Source organism: Musa acuminata, chromosome BXJ3-3, assembly GCF_036884655.1.
Source record: "Musa acuminata AAA Group cultivar baxijiao chromosome BXJ3-3, Cavendish_Baxijiao_AAA, whole genome shotgun sequence".
NCBI classification, from domain to species: domain Eukaryota; kingdom Viridiplantae; phylum Streptophyta; class Magnoliopsida; order Zingiberales; family Musaceae; genus Musa; species Musa acuminata.
Window position 1 is genome coordinate 8745978 of NC_088351.1, and position 20189 is coordinate 8766166.

Genomic DNA, 20189 nt, shown 5'->3' on the forward strand with positions numbered 1-20189 from the left:
CCTGTCATGTTGTGTGTGGTTTATGGATGATATGAATTGCTAACTCAACAGCTCCTTGACAACTTCTTGTACAAACAGCAGGCTGCAGATCGCCTTTAATCATTCAGTACACTGTAATCCCTCCAGCTGTATGGTTTGATTAGGCTTAGTACGTACTAATTAGCGCATGCCATGTAATTATTTGTTGGTTGCTTACATGAATCTAACACGCTTCATCACTGGTGATGGATATGAAAGATGATTCCTATCCCTCTTAACCCCTGAAGCTTCCCACTAAAAAGATTCTTGATGTGCCTAAAATTTACATGAGCTACTCCTCCAAAGATCAAATACAAAAGAAAAAGAGAATATATACAAATTATTTTAATCATTACCTGTTTAATCTATGCACTAGAATCTTCAAAACATCGTTATAGAACAGCCATAAAACATATATATATATATAGAGAGAGAGAGAGAGAGAGATTAAGTAGTTCAGTCATAGAATATATATATATATATATATATATAGAGAGAGAGAGAGAGAGAGAGAGAGAGAGAGAGAGGTGTTCAGAAAAATTCATTTGTGGAACGTAAACTGCAACAACGTCCTCTAATGGCCAAACTTTATTCACCGGAAACATTCTCCGATGGACAGCTTCTTGCAACATAACAGTCTCATATGCTTCTTGCAAGCATCTCCTGGTACCTCCTGTACGACTCCTGCTTCTCCAGCCTAAACTTCTCATGGCACCTCGCTATAAACCTCTCCGCGAGCCGGTCGATCTCGCTTCCTTCGCCCGTATCCCCTCCCGAAGCATCCGACTCGTCCTCGAGCCAGTCGAGGCACCCACCGAGTGGTGGCTCCGCCTCACCAGCGCTGTCCTCGGTGAAGATCACCGTCGAGTCATCAAACTCCGAGATGGGAAGCTGCGGCGGCATGGGTGTCACGCACGAGGATGACCAACTACGGTGCAGCTTAAAGAAGCCGAAGAGCTTCTTCTTCGTCTTCCTCAGCTTAAAGTCGCGGTTGCTGTCGATGGCCTTCTTCTTCTTCTTCTTCTTCTTAAGAAGCTCCGCGACCATGGACTTGGCATGGGAGATGTGTCGAAGGAGGTAAGCCTTGAGCAGGCTTCTGATCTTGAAGGAAGTTGAGCTTGGGCATGGCGATTCCGCTCCCAAGCCATAGAAAGACTGCAGGGGCTTTACACTGTATTGCCTGGCCATCACATCAGGCTCAGCAACTCAGTTGGAGACCATGGCCTTTATAAGCATCTTCCAAAGAGAGCTTTGTGTTCTTTCCTCATACTTCCGATTTGATCCGTTCTTACATGTCTTAAAGTTGCTTGTGAGGATAAGAGCGATCTCCTCTTACGTAAGGGATCTCACGGAGAGGTTTTATGACGACTTTTGCCACTCAAGCAATTGGTGTTTCTGAGGATGGGATGTTACGTTGAAAGGAGAGGGATGGTGTTGCGTAGAGGATCTTTAGAACGAGGAAAGCAAAGCAAACGATTAGTAACATCAACACTCGGATTTAGTGTGAAGTATATTAAGACTAAGATTCAACCTAACTATTTTAAGTCAGTAGTTCAATTTCAATGAAATTAATATGTTAATTATTCTATCATATCTGATCATGATATTTGATAAGAGTTAGTTGTCTCATCAAATTGACAATTGATACAAAAATTAATCTAGTATTAGAGTCAAGATCAAAGGGTACGTCAAGACACGAGATCACTGCTTTATATATATCGAATTAGAGTCTGATGGATGTACATTGATTCAATCAATGTGTTCATCATTTTAAACATATTAAGAGGAGAATATCTTGATATTAAAAAATATATATGTTGGAAAATAACAATCAAATTTTATAATCTTTATCCACATTGATAGAGAAAATAATAAACTTTCACAACATGAAAATAATGAAATCAAAAGATTAAAACTCTCTGATAATAACATTAACTTTAGAGCTTTTCTTGTGTTTAAAAAAAAAAAAAAGGTGTCTATCTTGCATGTCTCGATTCTAAAGTATCAATCAGCTTCACTACTTAAAAAGTCTTGTATGCTTAAAACTAGCAGCTCTATTCCAAAGCAATGACATCATCGGATCTCCTTACTGAGCATGAGGTAGGTATGCACACGAAAGCTGGGAGGCACTCACTGAGGGCTGGTTGGCTGCTCATCCATTTGGTGTGCATGAGAAAGTGTGACGTGGTGAAATGGTTGAGATCTTCTTGTACTGAACTGACTTCATGCATGCATGCATGGATGCAATCATTTACACATGAGAGAAGAAGTTTATACATATGTAAACTGGTTCATATATATGATGGAATTTTGTGAAGCCATATGATTTCCAATTGGAAGGTTTTATGGCTGCTAACTTAAAGAACTATTGTTGCATGGAAGATTTCTCATATGTGAATCATTTGGAAGAATATCTTTTTTTTTTCGTTTTGATTTGATAATAATGATCCATGTGGTTCGTGGTTCATATATTTTTTTCATATCATATGTAATCCTATGGAAAATAATGTCACTATTATTTTACCCAAACTATGGTGTCTCATATGTACATGATCTTCAAAATATAATAGAAGGAAAAAACCACCACCCCAATGACCAACAAAAATCTTAAAATCCTTCCAAAAGAAAAAAAAAATATTGTTCGGGTTCGTCACAGGTGATGTCACCCCTGGAACTTATCAGGGTCGAACACAGCTGGCGGACGTTGTCACGTGACTCAGGCGTGACGTTTTGCTTGCCCACAGTACGAGTCCTCACGCCTTTCCCCCCACCCAACCCACTTAATGATGTGGGCCCCGAGATTGTTTCCATTCGTCGAAAATATTAGCCTCTGAATCCCATGCACATGGGACGCAGCCCATCACCAAAAGCTTCTTTCGGGAAGTCCCGTGACGTCCCATGCCGCACCAACGACCATCCACAGAGCCATGCGCGTCTCCTTCCGGATCAGATGGACGGCTGAGATCATGGGACAGGGCCGATGGGCAGTTTTGCCTGCGTGGAAACCGCGGTCCGCAAACAGAACGAAACCCACGCACGGCAGCGAGCCGCTCGAGTGTACGGCGGCGGGGACCATCCCGCAGTGATGACAAAGAGTATGAACTCCACGGAAGCGTCTTCCGTGACGTGATGTCTCTATCTGGTGGAGGAGCGAACCGAGCCGCCGCTGGTACCGTGCACGTCCGCGGAGGGGAGTCGCATACGATTCTCTCTGCTATCGTCCGTATTCATCCAACGTCAGCCGTCATCGCCCGCCGCTACGAGTTCCAGCGACCGGCTATATAAGGAGAGCGGAGGCGGGGTAGAACATCGAGTCAGCGAGTCTAGTCCGAGTGGAAATCGTGGTTCCGTGGAAGATCCTAGAACCATTGAGGGTGTTCATGGCGGCAGAGGTGGGAGCGATGAATCAGGGGAGCTTGAAGGGCAAGGTGGTGATGGTCACCGGCGCCTCCTCCGGCATCGGCCGGGAGATATGCCTCGACCTCGCCGCCGCCGGGTGCAAGATCGTTGCCGCGGCGCGGAGGGTCGATCGCCTCAAATCCCTCGGCGACGAGATCAACGGCTCCTCCAACACTGTCCAAGCCGTCGCCGTGGAGCTCGACGTCAGCCGCAAGAGCCCCGCGATCGAGGCCGCCGTGCACGACGCGTGGAACGCCTTCGGCCGCATCGACGCGTTGGTGAACAACGCCGGAGTTAGAGGTAATTTTAGCCATAACGATTTCTGATCGTTACACTGTCGTGCTCGAGAAAGCATCTCCTGCATCCCACAGCGTTCTACTGATGTCCGCTGCGTGTGAGCTCAGGTGGCGTGTACTCGGCGGTGGACTGGTCCGAGGAAGAGTGGCACAGGATCATGACCACCAACCTAACCGGGCAGTGGCTGGTGTCGAAGCACGTGTGCATACGCATGCGAGATGCGAAGCAGAAGGGCGCGGTGATCAACATCTCATCCATCGCCGGCACTGCACGCGGCCAGCTGCCCGGATCGCTCGCCTACACTGCATCCAAAACAGGCGTGAACTCCATCACGTGGGTGAGCTTGCCATGTCTACTTCTCCTTCGGCCGGCATAGGAATAATCCAAACCGGAGATGAGCCTCTCAGTCTCGTAAAACCTGTGCAGGTTATGGCGTTGGAGATGGGACGATACGGGATAAGAACGAACTCGGTGTGTCCTGGGATCCTCAAGTCGGAGATAACGGAGCGTCTCATGGAGAAGGAATGGATCAGTAAAGTGGCGAGGAGGACAGTACCTTTGGGGACGTTTGGCACGGCGAATCCTTCCATCACCTCGCTCATCCGCTATCTGGTCGATGATGCGTCGGAGTACGTGAATGGGAATGTGTTCATCGTTGATGCAGGTGCCACGCTCCCGGGGGTCCCCCTCTTCTCTTCCCTGTAAATGGTGGTTTCTTATATGGGCTTGCAATAAAAATTGAAATAAAATATATATATTTATATATATATATATATATATATTTATTTTTCATGAGCAAATATATAATCTTTTCAGAGGAAAAAATTGAAAGAGAAAATAGAGATAAAAATTAGAATAGACAAAGGGCGTTGCAAAGCCTTTCTCCAATAAGGCTTAACCATCAGCCCAGAGATTTGACGTTCTTTTGGGCACAGCACTTGTTTCGCCAGTACGAATCTAAAAGCACGACACGGAAACATCCAGATCACTGATCTCTCATCTTCCGAACTCGGCTAAGTATTCGTGCGGATGCGAGATCCTGTGATCAGCGTGCGAGCTTACTATTCAACCCACTAATTGGCTGACCAGGTCAGCACGATTGAGACATCCTGGCCTCTCTTGACGTGGCCTCTACGACACGATTGCAGGGATTAATTCAAGTCAACGACGACGGAGAAAGACTTCGCAAGTTTCTTGCCGTCCAACAAATAATTCCTTTCAGTAGGCCGATGATCTTACCAGCGAGCAGCAGAGAATAGAGCTCGAGAGACCGACGAAAGATGGCGTCGCCCCCTTCTCCCTATCTCTTGCCTTCGCTCATCCTCAGTCGCACTTTCCTCCTCGTCTTGCTACTAACCCAGACCACCTCCTCCGCCCAGAGCTACTCCAACATCACGCAGGGCACCACCCTCACGGCTGGCTCATCGACCGGCTCCTGGCTCTCTCCATCCGGCGACTTCGCCTTCGGATTCTACCCCACCGACGCCCAAGCCTCCCTCTTCCTCGTCGCCATCTGGTTCGAGTCCACCTCCCCCAAAGCCGTCGTCTGGTCCGCCAACCGCGACGCTCCTGTCCGATCAGGCTCCACCCTGCAGCTGACCAGCGACGGCCGCCTCTCCCTAAAGGACGACGGCGGAAACGAAGTGTGGAGCGCGGGCCCTTCCAACGCCTCCACCGCCGCCGTCCTCGACTCCGGCAACGTCGTCCTCACTGCTTCCGGCGGCATCTTGTGGCAGAGCTTCGATCTTCCTACGGACACGCTCCTGCCGGGTCAAGTCTTGGGACTGGGCTCCGACCTTCGTTCCCAGCTCACCGACTCCGACTTCTCAGATGGCCGATTCGAGCTCGCGGCGCAAACGAACGGCAAACTCCAGCTCCTACCGCTGGCCATCCCCTCTGGAAACCAATACGATCCATACTGGTCCATCGACACGACCGATTCCAGCTTTCAGCTCGTCTACAACGAATCCGGCAGCATATACATCGCTCTCACGAATGGTACTCTGCTCAACGTAACTATGGCTTCTGTCTATTCCACCGAAGACTTCTTCCAACGCACGAGGCTGGATCCCGACGGCGTCTTCCGCCAGTACATCTACCCCAAGAGCGGCAGGGCGACCGGATCCTGGAGTAGGAAATGGAATGCGGTGGCCAAAGTGCCGGCGGACATCTGCAAAGATCTTCAATCCGACGGCGCTGGTAGCGGCACCTGTGGCTTTAACAGCTACTGCATATCCGGCGGAGATCAGAGCGAGGTAAACTGCTTGTGCCCACCAGGGTACTCCTTCATCGACCCGGAGCGGAAGTACAAAGGTTGCGACCAGGACTTCCCACCCAGCTGCAAACAATACGATCCTGCTCAGTTCAACCTGATCCCCATAAACAACGCCAACTGGCCCTTCTCGGATTACGAGCACTACACGAACGTGACCGAAGACCAGTGCAGACAGTACTGTTTGGAGGATTGCCTCTGCGCGGTTGCCATCTTCTGGGACGGACAGGGATGCTGGAAGAAGAAGCTGCCGCTGTCGAATGGAAAGATGGGTAGCTATACGGACGGGAGGGCACTGATCAAAGTGTCGAAAACTAATACTTCCCTGTTGCTGCCATCGGGTCCAGTTATATCTGTGGTGAAGAAGGAAAGGAAGACTTTGATTCAGATTGGAGCAGTGCTTCTGGGGTGCTCTGGGTTTTTTAATGTGATCTTCATCGCGTTGATCATTGCAAAGATCTTTGGTTCCCCTAGGGGGAGGAGTCCGACGTTTCAGCCGCAGACCAGCATGTCCGAATTTAATATCAGAGTCTTTAGTTACAAGGAGCTTGAAGAAGCAACCGATGGATTCAAAGAAGAACTGGGAAGAGGGGCCTTCGGTTCAGTTTATAAAGGTGTGTTGTCATCCTACATTAGCACTAATATTGCGGTGAAGAAGTTAGATAGGCTGCTTCGCGAGAACGAGAAGGAGTTCATAAATGAGGTGAGATCTATTGGGCAGACACATCACAAGAATCTGGTCAGATTGATTGGATACTGCAACGAAGGGACGCACAGACTTCTGGTGTACGAGTACATGCGAAACGGGTCGTTGATTGGCTTCTTGTTCGGCAATATAAAGCTGCATTGGCAGCAGAGGGTCCAAATCATATTTGGAATCGCAAGAGGATTGCTTTACTTGCACGACGAGTGCAGCACTCCGATCATCCACTGTGACATCAAACCTCAGAATGTACTCCTGGATGACAATTTTGTGGCTAGGATTTCGGATTTCGGGTTAGCGAAGCTGCTGAGGGCTGACCAGACTCGAACCAATACCGGCATAAGGGGAACCAGAGGGTACGTAGCACCAGAGTGGTTCAAGAGCATGGCGATCACGAAGAAGGTGGATGTGTACAGCTTTGGTGTGATGATGCTGGAGATCATATGCTGCCGGAAGAACTTGGAAACAGAGATCGGGGAAGAGGAGGAACCGGTGCTCATTTACTGGGCTTACGATTGTTACAAGGATGGGATGGCGGATCTTTTGGTGCAGCATGACAAAGACGCACTGGCCGATATGGAGGAGGTGGAGAGGTTTGTGAAAATAGCGTTTTGGTGCATCCAAGAGGATCCGTCGCTCAGGCCTTCGATGCAGAAGGTGACTCAGATGCTGGAAGGAGCAGTTGAAGTTTCTCTGCCACCCGATCCTTCCCCATTCCTGACCACAAATTAGTCACAGAGTTCCTGAGTGCTTGGACTTAGGTTTGCTCTTCTAATTCTCCTGAAACCCATGGCTGGTGCAAGAATCGCTGCAAAGCGCATATCGTGGTACCAAACCAAGTGTATTATGGAAACTTATCATATAGCCAGCCTTCCTACTATCAGTATACATAGAAGTCCAGTCTGCAAGGCTCTCGCCTATGTTGAATTTGGGAAGCACCAATACATCGGTCATAGATAGTATCTTGTAATTTAAACAAGAAACCATTGAAATAGTTTGCTGCATAATTCTTCCTGAATACACTATTTTATTATTTTCTTTTTTCTTGTGGTTAAAATATCTATCAAACAGAGTAGGTAATCAAGGATAAGGTCGTTGTGGAATTTGGGGAGAGAAAAAGAAGCAATGAAAAAGAGTTTCTGTAAGAGAGAGAGAGAGAGAGAGAACAGTTGGGATTAAGAAAGGCATATCAGGTGGCGTTAAAACTTGATTCTGAATCTTCAGAAGTTTTTAGATAACTATTACCTTGTTCTTCCATAGAGAGACTCTGCAATGCGAACATAGATCTACCGAACGAATATGAGTTTTATATGATCGATCATATTTCTTATTCTTTTCTCTCTTTTTTTTTTCCTAGTTTGTGTGATGGTTTTCCCCATTGTATCCATTGCTACGACATCTTCTACCTTAACCTTTCTAGATCTTCACCCGCTTTAACCTTTCTCATAAAATCCATGCCTACCGTTGTGCTTAATTAAATTTACCTAAATTATAAACACCCTAATAATGCTGGGCATCTCTGAAGCTATGAGCATGCTTATTTCACTCTTTCCTGATGGTCTTTTACTTTCTTCTGAAGTTGGTTGCTAGTGGTACGTCGGACGATGAACGGAAGGCCGCGATGAACTCTGTTAACCCAAAGTACATCCTCCGGAACTATCTGTGCCAAAGCGCCATCAATGCAGCTGAACAAGGCGACTATGGGGAGGTTCGCAGGCTTCTGAAACTCATGGAGCACCCATACGATGATCAACCGGGAATGGAGAAGTACGCACGGTTGCCACCTGCATGGGCTTACAGACCAGGTGTGTGCATGCTATCATGCTCATCTTGAGGATGAATTTGATTGGGCATAACTGCCATATACTCAAACCTGATTGTATATACCATTAAAAAGTTTTACTCCGATAATGTATTATGAGGATAGCGCTATCGAATGCATCACCCGTTCTGTTTATCAGTTTACGTTTCTATGCTTAACCAGTGGTTAATCTGTGTTGTAATCGAAACCTTCCAACCTTTCTCTGGGAAGTGATGCATTAGATAAAAGGGTCGATGTCAATTTCCTGTCATGTTGTGTGTGGTTTATGGATGATATGAATTGCTAACTCAACAGCTCCTTGACAACTTCTTGTCCAAACAGCAGGCTGCAGATCGCCTTTAATCATTCAGAACACTGTAATCCCTCCAGCTGTATGGTTTGATTAGGCTTAGTACGTACTAATTAGCGCATGCCATGTAATTATTTGTTGGTTGCTTACCGGAATCTAACACGTTTCATCACTGGTGATGGTTATGAAAGATGATTCCTATCCCTCTTAGCCCCTGAAGCTTCCCACTAAAAAGATTCTTGATGTGCCTAAAAGTTACATGGGCTACTCCTCCAAAGATCAAATACAAAAGAAAAAGAATCCTCCAAAGATTAAACAAAGAAGGAAAAGAGAATGTATACGAATTATTTTAATCAGTACCTGTTTATTATATGGGCTTGCAAAAAAAATTGAAATAAAAAATATGTATATATATATATATATTTATTTATTTTTCATGAGCAAATATATAATCTTTTCAGGGGAAAAAATTGAAAGAGAAAATAGAGATAAAAATTAGAATAGACAAAGGGCGTTGCAAAGCCTTTCTCCAATAAGGCTTAACCATCAGCCCAGAGATTTGACGTTCTTTTGGGCACAGCACTTGTTTCGCCAGTACGAATCTAAAAGCACGACACGGAAACATCCAGATCACTGATCTCTCATCTTCCGAACTCGGCTAAGTATTCCTGCGGATGCGAGATCCTGTGATCAGCGTGCGAGCTTACTATTCAACCCACTAATTGGCTGACCAGGTCAGCACGATTGAGACATCCTGGCCTCTCTTGACGTGGCCTCTACGACACCATTGCAGGGATTACTTCAAGTCAACGACGACGGAGAAAGACTTCGCAAGTTTCTTGCCGTCCAACAAATAATTCCTTTCAGAAGGCCGATGATCTTACCAGCGAGCAGCAGAGAATAGAGCTCGAGAGACCGACAAAAGATGGCGTCGCCCCCTTCTCCCTATCTCTTGCCTTCGCTCATCCTCACTCGCACTTTCCTCCTCGTCTTGCTACTAACCCAGACCATCTCCTCCGCCCAGAGCTACTCCAACATCACGCAGGGCACCACCCTCACGGCTGGCTCATCGACCGGCTCCTGGCTCTCTCCATCCGGCGACTTCGCCTTCGGATTCTACCCCACCGACGCCCAAGCCTCCCTCTTCCTCGTCGCCATCTGGTTCGAGTCCACCTCCCCCAAAGCCGTCGTCTGGTCCGCCAACCGCGACGCTCCTGTCCGATCAGGCTCCACCCTGCAGCTGACCAGCGACGGCCGCCTCTCCCTCAAGGACGACGGCGGAAACGAAGTGTGGAGCGCGGGCCCTGCCAACGCCTCCACCGCCGCCGTCCTCGACTCCGGCAACGTCGTCCTCACTGCTTCCGGCGGCATCTTGTGGCAGAGCTTCGATCTTCCTACGGACACGCTCCTGCCGGGTCAAGTCTTGGGACTGGGCTCCGACCTTCGTTCCCAGCTCACCGACTCCGACTTCTCAGATGGCCGATTCGAGCTCGCGGCGCAAACGAGCGGCGAACTCCAGCTCCTACCGCTGGCCATCCCCTCTGGAAACCAATACGATCCATACTGGTCCATCGACACGACCGGTTCCGGCTTTCAGCTCGTCTACAACGAATCCGGCAGCATATACTTCGCTCTCACGAATGGTACTCTGCTCAACGTAACTATGGCTTCTTTCTATTCCACCGAAGACTTCTTCCAACGCACGAGGCTGGATCCCGACGGCGTCTTCCGCCAGTACATCTACCCCAAGAGCGGCAGGGCGACCGGATCCTGGAGTAGGAAATGGAATGCGGTGGCCAAAGTGCCGGCGGACATCTGCAAAGATCTTCAATCCGACGGCGCTGGTAGCGGCACCTGTGGCTTTAACAGCTACTGCAGATCCGGCGGAGATCAGAGCGAGGTAAACTGCTTGTGCCCACCAGGGTACTCCTTCATCGACCCGGAGCGGAAGTACAAAGGTTGCGAGCAGGACTTCCCACCCATCTGCAAACAATACGATCCTGCTCAGTTCAACCTGATCCCCATAAACAACGCCGACTGGCCCTTCTCTGATTACGAGCACTACACGAACGTGAACGAAGACCAGTGCAGACAGTACTGTTTGGAGGATTGCCTCTGCGCGGTTGCCATCTTCTGGGACAGAAAGGAATGCTGGAAGAAGAAGCTGCCGCTGTCGAATGGAAAGCTGGGTAGCTATATCGACAGGACGGCACTGATAAAAGTGTCGAAAACTAATTATACTTCCCTGTTGCCGCCATCGGGTCCAGTTATATCTGTGGTGAAGAAGGAAAGGAAGACTTTGATTCAGATTGGAGCAGTGCTTCTGGGGTGCTCTGGATTTTTTAATGTGATCTTCATCGCGTTGATCATTGCAAAGATCTTTGGCTCCCCTAGGGGGAGGAGTACGACGTTTCAGCCGCAGACCAGCATGTCCGAATTTAATATCAGAGTCTTTAGTTACAAGGAGCTTGAAGAAGCAACCGATGGATTCAAAGAAGAACTGGGAAGAGGGGCCTTCGGTTCAGTTTATAAAGGTGTGTTGTCATCCTACATTAGCACTAATATTGCGGTGAAGAAGTTAGATAGGCTGCTTCGCGAGAACGAGAAGGAGTTCATAAATGAGGTGAGATCTATTGGGCAGACACATCACAAGAATCTGGTCAGATTGATTGGATACTGCAACGAAGGGACGCACAGACTTCTGGTGTACGAGTACATGCGAAACGGGTCGTTGATTGGCTTCTTGTTCGGCAATATAAAGCTGCATTGGCAGCAGAGGGTCCAAATCATATTTGGAATCGCAAGAGGATTGCTTTACTTGCACGACGAGTGCAGCACTCCGATCATCCACTGTGACATCAAACCTCAGAATGTACTCCTGGATGACAATTTTGTGGCTAGGATTTCGGATTTCGGGTTAGCGAAGCTGCTGAGGGCTGACCAGACTCGAACCAATACCGGCATAAGGGGAACCAGAGGGTACGTAGCACCAGAGTGGTTCAAGAGCATGGCGATCACGAAGAAGGTGGATGTGTACAGCTTTGGTGTGATGATGCTGGAGATCATATGCTGCCGGAAGAACTTGGAAACAGAGATCGGGGAAGAGGAGGAACCGGTGCTCATTTACTGGGCTTACGATTGTTACAAGGATGGGATGGCGGATCTTTTGGTGCAGCATGACAAAGACGCACTGGCCGATATGGAGGAGGTGGAGAGGTTTGTGAAAATAGCGTTTTGGTGCATCCAAGAGGATCCGTCGCTCAGGCCTTCGATGCAGAAGGTGACTCAGATGCTGGAAGGAGCAGTTGAAGTTTCTCTGCCACCCGATCCTTCCCCATTCCTGACCACAAATTAGTCACAGAGTTCCTGAGTGCTTGGACTTAGGTTTGCTCTTCTAATTCTCCTGAAACCCATGGCTGGTGCAAGAATCGCTGCAAAGCGCATATCGTGGTACCAAACCAAGTGTATTATGGAAACTTATCATATAGCCAGCCTTCTTGTTTCTAATTTGCCTACTGTCAGTATACATAGAAGTCCAGTCTGCAAGGCTCTCGCCTATGTTGAATTTGGGAAGCACCAATACATTGGTCATAGATAGTATCTTGTAATTTAAACACGAAACCAGTGAAATAGTTTGCTGCATAATTCTTCCTGAATACACTAATTTATTATTTTCTTTTTTTCTCGTGGTTAAAATATCTATCAAACAGAGTAGGTAATCAAGGATAAGGTCGTTGTGGAATTTGGGGAGAGAAAAAGAAGCAATGAAAAAGAGTTTCTGTAAGAGAGAGAGAGAGAGAGAGAGAGAGAACAGTTGGGATTAAGAAAGGCATATCAGGTGGCGTTAAAACTTGATTCTGAATCTTCAGAAGTTTTTAGATAACTATTACCTTGTTCTTCCATAGAGAGACTCTGCATGCGAACATAGATCTACCGAACGAATCTGAGTTTTATATGATCGATCATATTTCTTATTCTTTTCTCTCTTTTTTTTTTCCTAGTTTGTGTGATGGTTTTCCCCATTGTATCCATTGCTACGACATCTTCTACCTTTAACCTTTCTAGATCTTCACCCGCTTTAACCTTTCTCATAAAATCCATGCCTACCGTTGTGCTTAATTAAATTTACCTAAATTATAAACACCCTAATAATGCTGCAGTTTTGCACAAAATTACATGTTGAATCTAAAAAACAAAAGAAAAATCTTTGTGAAAACAGCAACAAATATTCCAAAATGATAAATTCGATATCATAAATAACCCCCAACTTTTATAGAAGCAATTAAAGTACATAATAGACAAGAAAGCATACCTTCCGCAATGAGATGAATGTTCTTTAGAACTGACCGTGTACTTTTACTACAGAAAAGTCAGTTACGAAAAGAAGCAGATCCACTGTAAGATAGATATTTCAAATGTAAAACTGGCAGAATATAAATGGATAAATATACAAAGTATCTTTTGCTGTTTAAGCAGAAATGCAAAGACAGGAATGAACCTTTGTATAACATTTGTATAGGAACAAATACTAGAAGATCAAAATACGCAGCGGAATAAAATGGAAACACAATCAAACAGAATACCAAGATATACGTGGAAAACCCCTTCAATGTGAAGGGTAAAAACCACGGGACAAACTAGAGATAATCCACTATGAGAATAATGAATATATAAATCTCAATCTCTTGCCAAAACCCTAACAATAACCACAAGAGAATAACTGGGATATAAGGATCACGTCACTGCCCACAATATCTAAAACCTCCCCAAGTAATCACAGCAAAAGTCACTGTAGATTTGATCTAACCTGAAATGAGAACACTGCTAGATGATTGTGAATAGTCTCTCTACATTGTCCTTGTCTTCTTCCCTTTATTTCTCTTCCTTTTCTGCCTTGTTCTCCTTCTTCTATTTGGAATCTCGTCGCTCCAAAGATCTGGAGCGTTGCTGCCTTTTTATAGCTTTAATCTACCTCTAAAATGCAGCCACCACACCCCCCTAATCTTAATTAGGGTTAGGTTAAGAGGGGTGTGGGTTGTGGGCTGATAAAGCCCACATGGGCTGAATATGGGCTATAAGCCCAACAACCTCCCCCTTCAGCCCATAAGGGAGGCTATCTCATGACTCCTCAATGTAAAGCAATGCCGACCAATTGTCGGCATATCTCCTGTCTTTCCTTTGGTAAGGTCTTCGTCAACATGTCTGCTCCGTTGTCATCTGTATGAATTTTCTGAAGCTGCAACTGCTTCTCTTCAAATTCATTTCGAATCCAGTGGTATCTGACATCTATATGCTTTGACTTGGAATGAAACATTGGATTCTTACACAAATGGATGGCACTCTGGCTGTCACAATGCACCACATAATTTTCCTGTTTTAGCCCCAATTCTTGTAAGAATTCTTTCATCCATAACATTTCTTTGCATACCTCTGTAGCAGCAATATATTCTGCTTCTGTGTAGGAGAGAGCAATACACCTTTGTAACTTGGATTGTCATGACACAGCTCCCCCTGCAAAAGTAAGTACATAACCTGAAGTAGACTTCCTCGTATCTATATCTCTTGTCATATCTGCATCTGTGTAACTTGTTAACACAGGTGGTCCACCTCCAAAGCTTAAACAAACCTTAGAGCTCCCTCTGAGATATCTAAAAATCCACTTCACTACTGCCCAGTGCTCTTTGCCTGGATTTGCAAGAAATCTGCTAGTAACACCCACTGCATATGCGATGTCTGGCCTCGTACATACCATTGCATACATTAAACTTCCAACCACTGAAGCATAATGAACCTTTTGCATTTTCTCTTTCTCTTCATCACTTGACGGACTATGTTCTGAGCACAACTTGAAGTGACCTGCAAGAGGAGAACCAACTGGCTTAGCATTGCTCATACTGAATCTTTCCAATACCTTCTCGATGTATTTCTCCTGTGACAACCAAATCTTCTTGCTTTTCCTATCACGAGAAATCTGCATGCCTAGTATTTGCTTTGCTGGCCCCATGTCCTTCATTGCAAAAGACTCACTCAGTTCCTTCTTCAACCTGTCAATTTTAGAAATATCTTTCCCAAGAATAAGCATGTCATCAACATAAAGTAAGAGAATAATAAAATCCTCACCAAACCATTTGATGTACACACAATGATATGAAGCCGTTCTTTTGTATCCATTTTCTGTCATAAATGAATCAAACTTTCTGTACCATTGTCTTGGAGCTTGCTTTAGCCCATACAAGCTCTTCTTCAACTTGCAGACAAAATTATCTTTACATTTGACTTTGAAGCCTTCTGGTTGCTCCATATAAATTTCCTCCTCCAAATCACCATGAAGAAAAGTTGTCTTCACATCTAACTGCTCAACCTCCAAGTCCTGGCTAGCAGCAATACCAAGAGCAACACGAATAGAAGACATTTTAACAACAGGAGAAAATATCTCTTCAAAGTCAATACCTTTCTTTTGACCAAAGCCTTTCACAACCAATCTAGCTTTGTACTTTGGTTGAGAATAATATTCTTGAGTCTTCAATCTAAAAACCCACTTGTTCTTCAAGGCCTTCATTCCATTTGGTAGCAGCACCAAATCATAACTGTGGTTCTTCTGAAGAGCATCCATCTCTTCCTGCATAGCAACTAACCACTTCTCTTTCTGCTCACTCTTAATTGCTTCCTGGTAACTCTCTGGTTCACCTGCATCAGTAAGCATCACATACTCATCTGTAGAGTATCTTCTGGAAGGTTGACGTTGTCTAGAAGATCTTCTCAACCGAGGTTCTGTTGGAACTTGCTCTCCTACTTCTTCTTGCTTAACATGTCCTGCAGGTAGATCAACATTAGGCTCTACACTATCTTCCTGCACATCTCCCCCATCACCATGATATACTGGAGGAATAACTGGGTCAAAATCTGCTAATCCTTCTGCAGAAGTCTTGGCTGGTGCCTTCTTCTTCAAATCCTCAAAGGTTTGATCCTCAAAGAAGACCACATCTCTGCTCCTGAACACCTTCTGCTTTTCTGGATCCCAAAGCCTGTAACCAAACTGATCATGTGAGTAACCAAGAAAAATACATTCTTTAGACTTACCATCCATCTTGGACCTCTCTCTGGAACATATGCAAATGCACAACAACCAAATACTCTCAAATGCCTGTAGGAAACATCTTTCTCTGACCATACATGCTATGCAACATCACCATCTAGGGCTGTACATGATGATAAGTTGATCACATCAACTGCAGTCCTCAAAGCCTCATCCCAAAACTTTTTGGGTAGCTTGGCCTGTGAAAGCATACATCTGATCTTTTTCATGATGGTGCGGTTCATCCTCTCTGCAATTGCATTATGCTGAGGTATACCAGGAACTGTCATCTCATGTTGGATCTCATGTGATCTGCAATTGCATTATGCTGAGGTGTACCAGAAACTTATCATATATCCGGCCTTCCTACTATCAGTATACATAGAAGTCCAGTCTGCAAGGCTCTCGCCTATGTTGAATTTGGGAAGCACCAATACATTGGTCATAGATAGTATCTTGTAATTTAAACACGAAACCAGTGAAATAGTTTGCTGCATAATTCTTCCTGAATACACTAATTTATTATTTTCTTTTTTCTTGTGGTTAAAATATCTATCAAACAGAGTAGGTAATCAAGGATAAGGTCGTTGTGGAATTTGGGGAGAGAAAAAGAAGCAATGAAAAAGAGTTTCTGTAAGAGAGAGAGAGAGAGAGAGAACAGTGGGATTAAGAAAGGCATATCAGGTGGCGTTAAAACTTGATTCTGAATCTTCAGAAGTTTTTAGATAACTATTACCTTGTTCTTCCATAGAGAGACTCTGCATGCGAACATAGATCTACCGAACGAATCATGTAAGTATCTGAGTTTTATATGATCGATCATATTTCTTATTCTTTTCTCTCTTTTTTTTTTCCTAGTTTGTGTGATGGTTTTCCCCATTGTATCCATTGCTACGACATCTTCTACCTTAACCTTTCTAGATCTTCACCCGCTTTAACCTTTCTCATAAAATCCATGCCTACCGTTGTGCTTAATTAAATTTACCTAAATTATAAACACCCTAATAATGCTGCAGTTTTGCACAAAATTACATGTTGAATCTAAAAAACAAAAGAAATATCTTTGTGAAAATAGCAACAAATATTCCAAAATGATAAATTCGATATCATAAATAACCCCCAAAAGCAATTAAAGTACATAATAGACAAGAAAGCATACCTTCCGCAATGAGATGAATGTTCTTTAGAACTGACCGTGTACTTTTACTACAGAAAAGTCAGTTAAGAAAAGAAGCAGACCCACTGTAAGATAGATATTTCAAATGTAAAACTGGCAGAATATAAATGGATAAATATACAAAGTATCTTTTGCTGTTTAAGCAGAAATGCAAAGACAGGAATGCTGTAACTTTTAGCAGAGTCACAAGCCACCATCCGAGAAGTCAGGAAAGAAAAACATATGAGCCCGATTGGAGCGCAATAGAAAAACCATCATTATCTATCACTGTTCCTCTATCCCCTTGGAACTATGTGCCTGGTTTCTCATCTCAATTCATGATAGAGCCCCATGGAAACAATTCATGTTTATAAACATTATCCAACAAGTACAAATATAATCATAGACAATTGTAATCTGGAATCCTTAAAGAAAAGTTCTTTAAAAAAAAAAAAGCAGGCGGAAAATTTAACAAGTGAATAGTCTTCAAGCCTTCTATTAATGACCTAATCAGATGGATGGTTCATTACCTAATGATGTAAGAAGCAACCTTAGGCGACCGCAAACCTAAACAATGAACCAATTATGCATATCGTGATTGGTTAGCTGAGTGGCCTACCTAGTAATCGCACTCGAATTATGACATAGAAATTTCACATTCCATATAACTATGTCCCTGAAATTACTGAATAATTTAGAACATGTTATATTGGAACATCTACCGGAGGCAAATGAAGAAGTTGAATCTTCAAAGATAAATTAACTGAAGATAACAAATCTAAGTCCCAACCAACAAACCTAAGTCATTCGATATCATTTAATTGCAATAACTGAGTTCACAATTTGCTGAATGAACATATTGGAACAGGTGGTCTAAGTACAAAACATTTCTCTTGTGAAGAGCATGATCTTGTGTAGAACAAGAGTGACGATGAGGCGTATTTAGTTCTAATAGAATCCTACAATCAAGGAGTTTATAGGATTTCCAATCATCTTTAACAAGCTATTAATGAGGGGATTCTAGCAAATTTATCATGTGGCAGAATCATAGGCCTTTAAAGGATTAAGGTCAAAATGATTGATGCTACAACTCTTTCAAGGGTGGGTTAAGATCATCTCTCAATTAGAGCAGATAGCTAGATTCCAAAGGAATGCCAAATTGTGGCACATATACTTGATAGCGGCGAATGTTTTAGAACCGCATAAGAAAATATACTCTCCAATCAAATGTTTCTTCTCAGTTCCGTTCGATCCACACAAGAAGAAACCATACCTGGGCCAATGAAAGATTCACAGTGCCAGAAATCCATAGCCTCGGTCAGCAAGCATGATTTCCCAACAGAAAGCTGCAGATGAAATAGAAAGCAGTGAAAGAGAACTAGATCATAGATCAACGTAGGAACCGCAAACATGACATCGTGCCAATCCAATAAGGAGGAAAGGAACAGAGAACCAATAGAACAAACAGAGGGGTTACGGAACAAGCTCACCTCAGATTCAGAAGCCATCGCTCTCAAACTCACACATCCCCGGAGCTCGTCCAGTGCCGATCCATGGCCGAGAAACGGCGGTCCAGGCTACCTGTCGGAGACGAGGGACATCGGCGCGTTGCATTAGGATACTTGACGGAGGATTTCGAAGCATTAGGGTTCATTTAGAGATCGGATTTAGCGGAAGAAGAGGACCGAGAGATGAACGATATGGAGATATCTCGAGAACTCGGAAGGCGGGCACTTACCGGTTTTAAGTTTCTTTAAGGTTAATTTAGGACTGATTATAAATTACGTTTGTATTTAGCTACCTTCGTCATCTCACTTTTTATACTTTAAAATTTTATATTAAAATTCTTATAATTATAAAAATAAAATATTTAAATCTATTTATCTTAACATCATCAATTTTATCAAATAAAATATGAAAACAAATAGTAAAAAGATGCTCTTAATGTTTCAGTTGATGATGACGAACGATATAATTGGTAGTGGACGACAATATTGTTGGGGACCACAAGTGACTATAATGAATGATGAGAACAATGATGAAATGTGAATGTCACTCTACGTATACGTTGATGTCGACGTATATTTTGAATGACACAACTTAACAATTGTACATCAATACTTATGTAAATGCAAAGTGATCATCATCTCTCCTCATTTATAATAATTACCCATGGCCTCCACCTTTTGCCACCACTAATATTATCCATCATCACCAAATATAATGTTAAAATTATATTTTTATCATTTATTTTTATATTTTTATTAGTAAAACGACTTAAATATTTCACTCTCATCACGAGATACCAATGTAATTTTTTAAAATATAAGACCAAGATATTAAAAGTAGTTAACCACGATAGGGTAATATAATCAGCCTATTTTTTTACCCCTTTTGAGTTTTATTTCATGAATGTATGATTTATGAAGATAAAATGTGTTGAGACCGGTAAGTATTTTAAGATTTTGATAAAATATGTTGAGATCAATGTATACTTTTTAGTAAAAAAAAATTCTAAAAAAACAATAATCTTAAAAATAAAATTTTATTTTATTTTATAATTATCTAATATATTTTGATGAAGAAAAAAATATGATAAATAATATTTTTTATGAGATATTTAGAGAATATATTTTGTAGGATTCATGTGAGATGATAACTAAGAGTCATGGTTAAAATAACTCAAGCGTCTTGTGACTAATCTCATAAGATAAAAATTTTAATTTTTCATTACGGGTATAGGTAGAGAGTTATCAAATCATATTAAATCTTTTATATATTATTTTATTTATTGATGACTGATTTTTTCTTTTGATGTTTAAGTTTTCCTTTCCCCAACAAAATGCAACACAATCAATTAACTTCTTTTATGGTTCATATTTTTTAGTAGACAATAATAATACCTAAGTTTCTGTTCTCGTAGTTAGTAAATTGAGTTTTGTAGTTGTAGTAATATCCACTTTAGTCTCTCCCATAATTTATTTTGGCTAAATCAAGAAAATTTCAACTTGGCGAAATAAAATTAATATGGCTTCCCTAAGGGTAATAATGGCGATAAGACTCGGGTTGACGTCAGCTACCCTAGATGACGCCTCGGTTGACCTGACGCCACCTGGTCAAACGGATCGGAACGTCAACCGAGGCACATTAAATATCCT

General features: G+C 43.4%; 4 protein-coding genes across 4 annotated transcripts; 3 read left to right on the forward strand and 1 right to left on the reverse strand.

Annotated features, from left to right (window-relative positions):
• Positions 1–546: 546 nt before the first annotated feature.
• LOC135633798 (uncharacterized) lies at positions 547–1276 on the reverse strand. Its single transcript, XM_065143713.1, has one exon. It carries the CDS (start codon positions 1204–1206, stop codon positions 658–660), a length of 549 nt encoding a protein of 182 aa, XP_064999785.1. The 5' UTR covers positions 1207–1276; the 3' UTR covers positions 547–657.
• A 2046-nt stretch (positions 1277–3322) lies between these two features.
• Positions 3323–4479, forward strand: LOC135633722 (uncharacterized). Its single transcript, XM_065143564.1, has 3 exons — positions 3323–3717; positions 3822–4051; positions 4141–4479. The coding sequence occupies exons 1-3, from the start codon at positions 3399–3401 to the stop codon at positions 4417–4419; spliced, it is 828 nt and encodes a 275-aa protein (XP_064999636.1). The 5' UTR covers positions 3323–3398; the 3' UTR covers positions 4420–4479.
• A 145-nt stretch (positions 4480–4624) lies between these two features.
• LOC135633721 (G-type lectin S-receptor-like serine/threonine-protein kinase LECRK3) lies at positions 4625–7727 on the forward strand. Its single transcript, XM_065143562.1, has one exon. The coding sequence runs from the start codon at positions 4995–4997 to the stop codon at positions 7419–7421; it is 2427 nt and encodes an 808-aa protein (XP_064999634.1). The 5' UTR covers positions 4625–4994; the 3' UTR covers positions 7422–7727.
• Positions 7728–9334: 1607 nt separating this feature from the next.
• Positions 9335–12456, forward strand: LOC135633496 (G-type lectin S-receptor-like serine/threonine-protein kinase LECRK3). The gene has a single exon (XM_065143020.1). It carries the CDS (start codon positions 9726–9728, stop codon positions 12153–12155), a length of 2430 nt encoding a protein of 809 aa, XP_064999092.1. The 5' UTR covers positions 9335–9725; the 3' UTR covers positions 12156–12456.
• Positions 12457–20189: the final 7733 nt, after the last annotated feature.

What these genes read in the sequence shown, in the direction of transcription:
- LOC135633798 (XM_065143713.1), bottom strand. Translation starts at nt 1,206, where the DNA reads ATGGCCAGGCAATACAGTGTAAAGCCCCTGCAGTCTTTCTATGGCTTG.
- LOC135633722 (XM_065143564.1), top strand. Translation starts at nt 3,399, where the DNA reads ATGGCGGCAGAGGTGGGAGCGATGAATCAGGGGAGCTTGAAGGGCAAG. An exon ending in GAACAACGCCGGAGTTAGAG is followed by an intron (nt 3,718 to 3,821) that starts GTAATTTTAGCC and finishes GTGTGAGCTCAG; the next exon opens with GTGGCGTGTACTCGGCGGTG. An exon ending in GCGTGAACTCCATCACGTGG is followed by an intron (nt 4,052 to 4,140) that starts GTGAGCTTGCCA and finishes AAACCTGTGCAG; the next exon opens with GTTATGGCGTTGGAGATGGG.
- LOC135633721 (XM_065143562.1), top strand. Translation starts at nt 4,995, where the DNA reads ATGGCGTCGCCCCCTTCTCCCTATCTCTTGCCTTCGCTCATCCTCAGT.
- LOC135633496 (XM_065143020.1), top strand. Translation starts at nt 9,726, where the DNA reads ATGGCGTCGCCCCCTTCTCCCTATCTCTTGCCTTCGCTCATCCTCACT.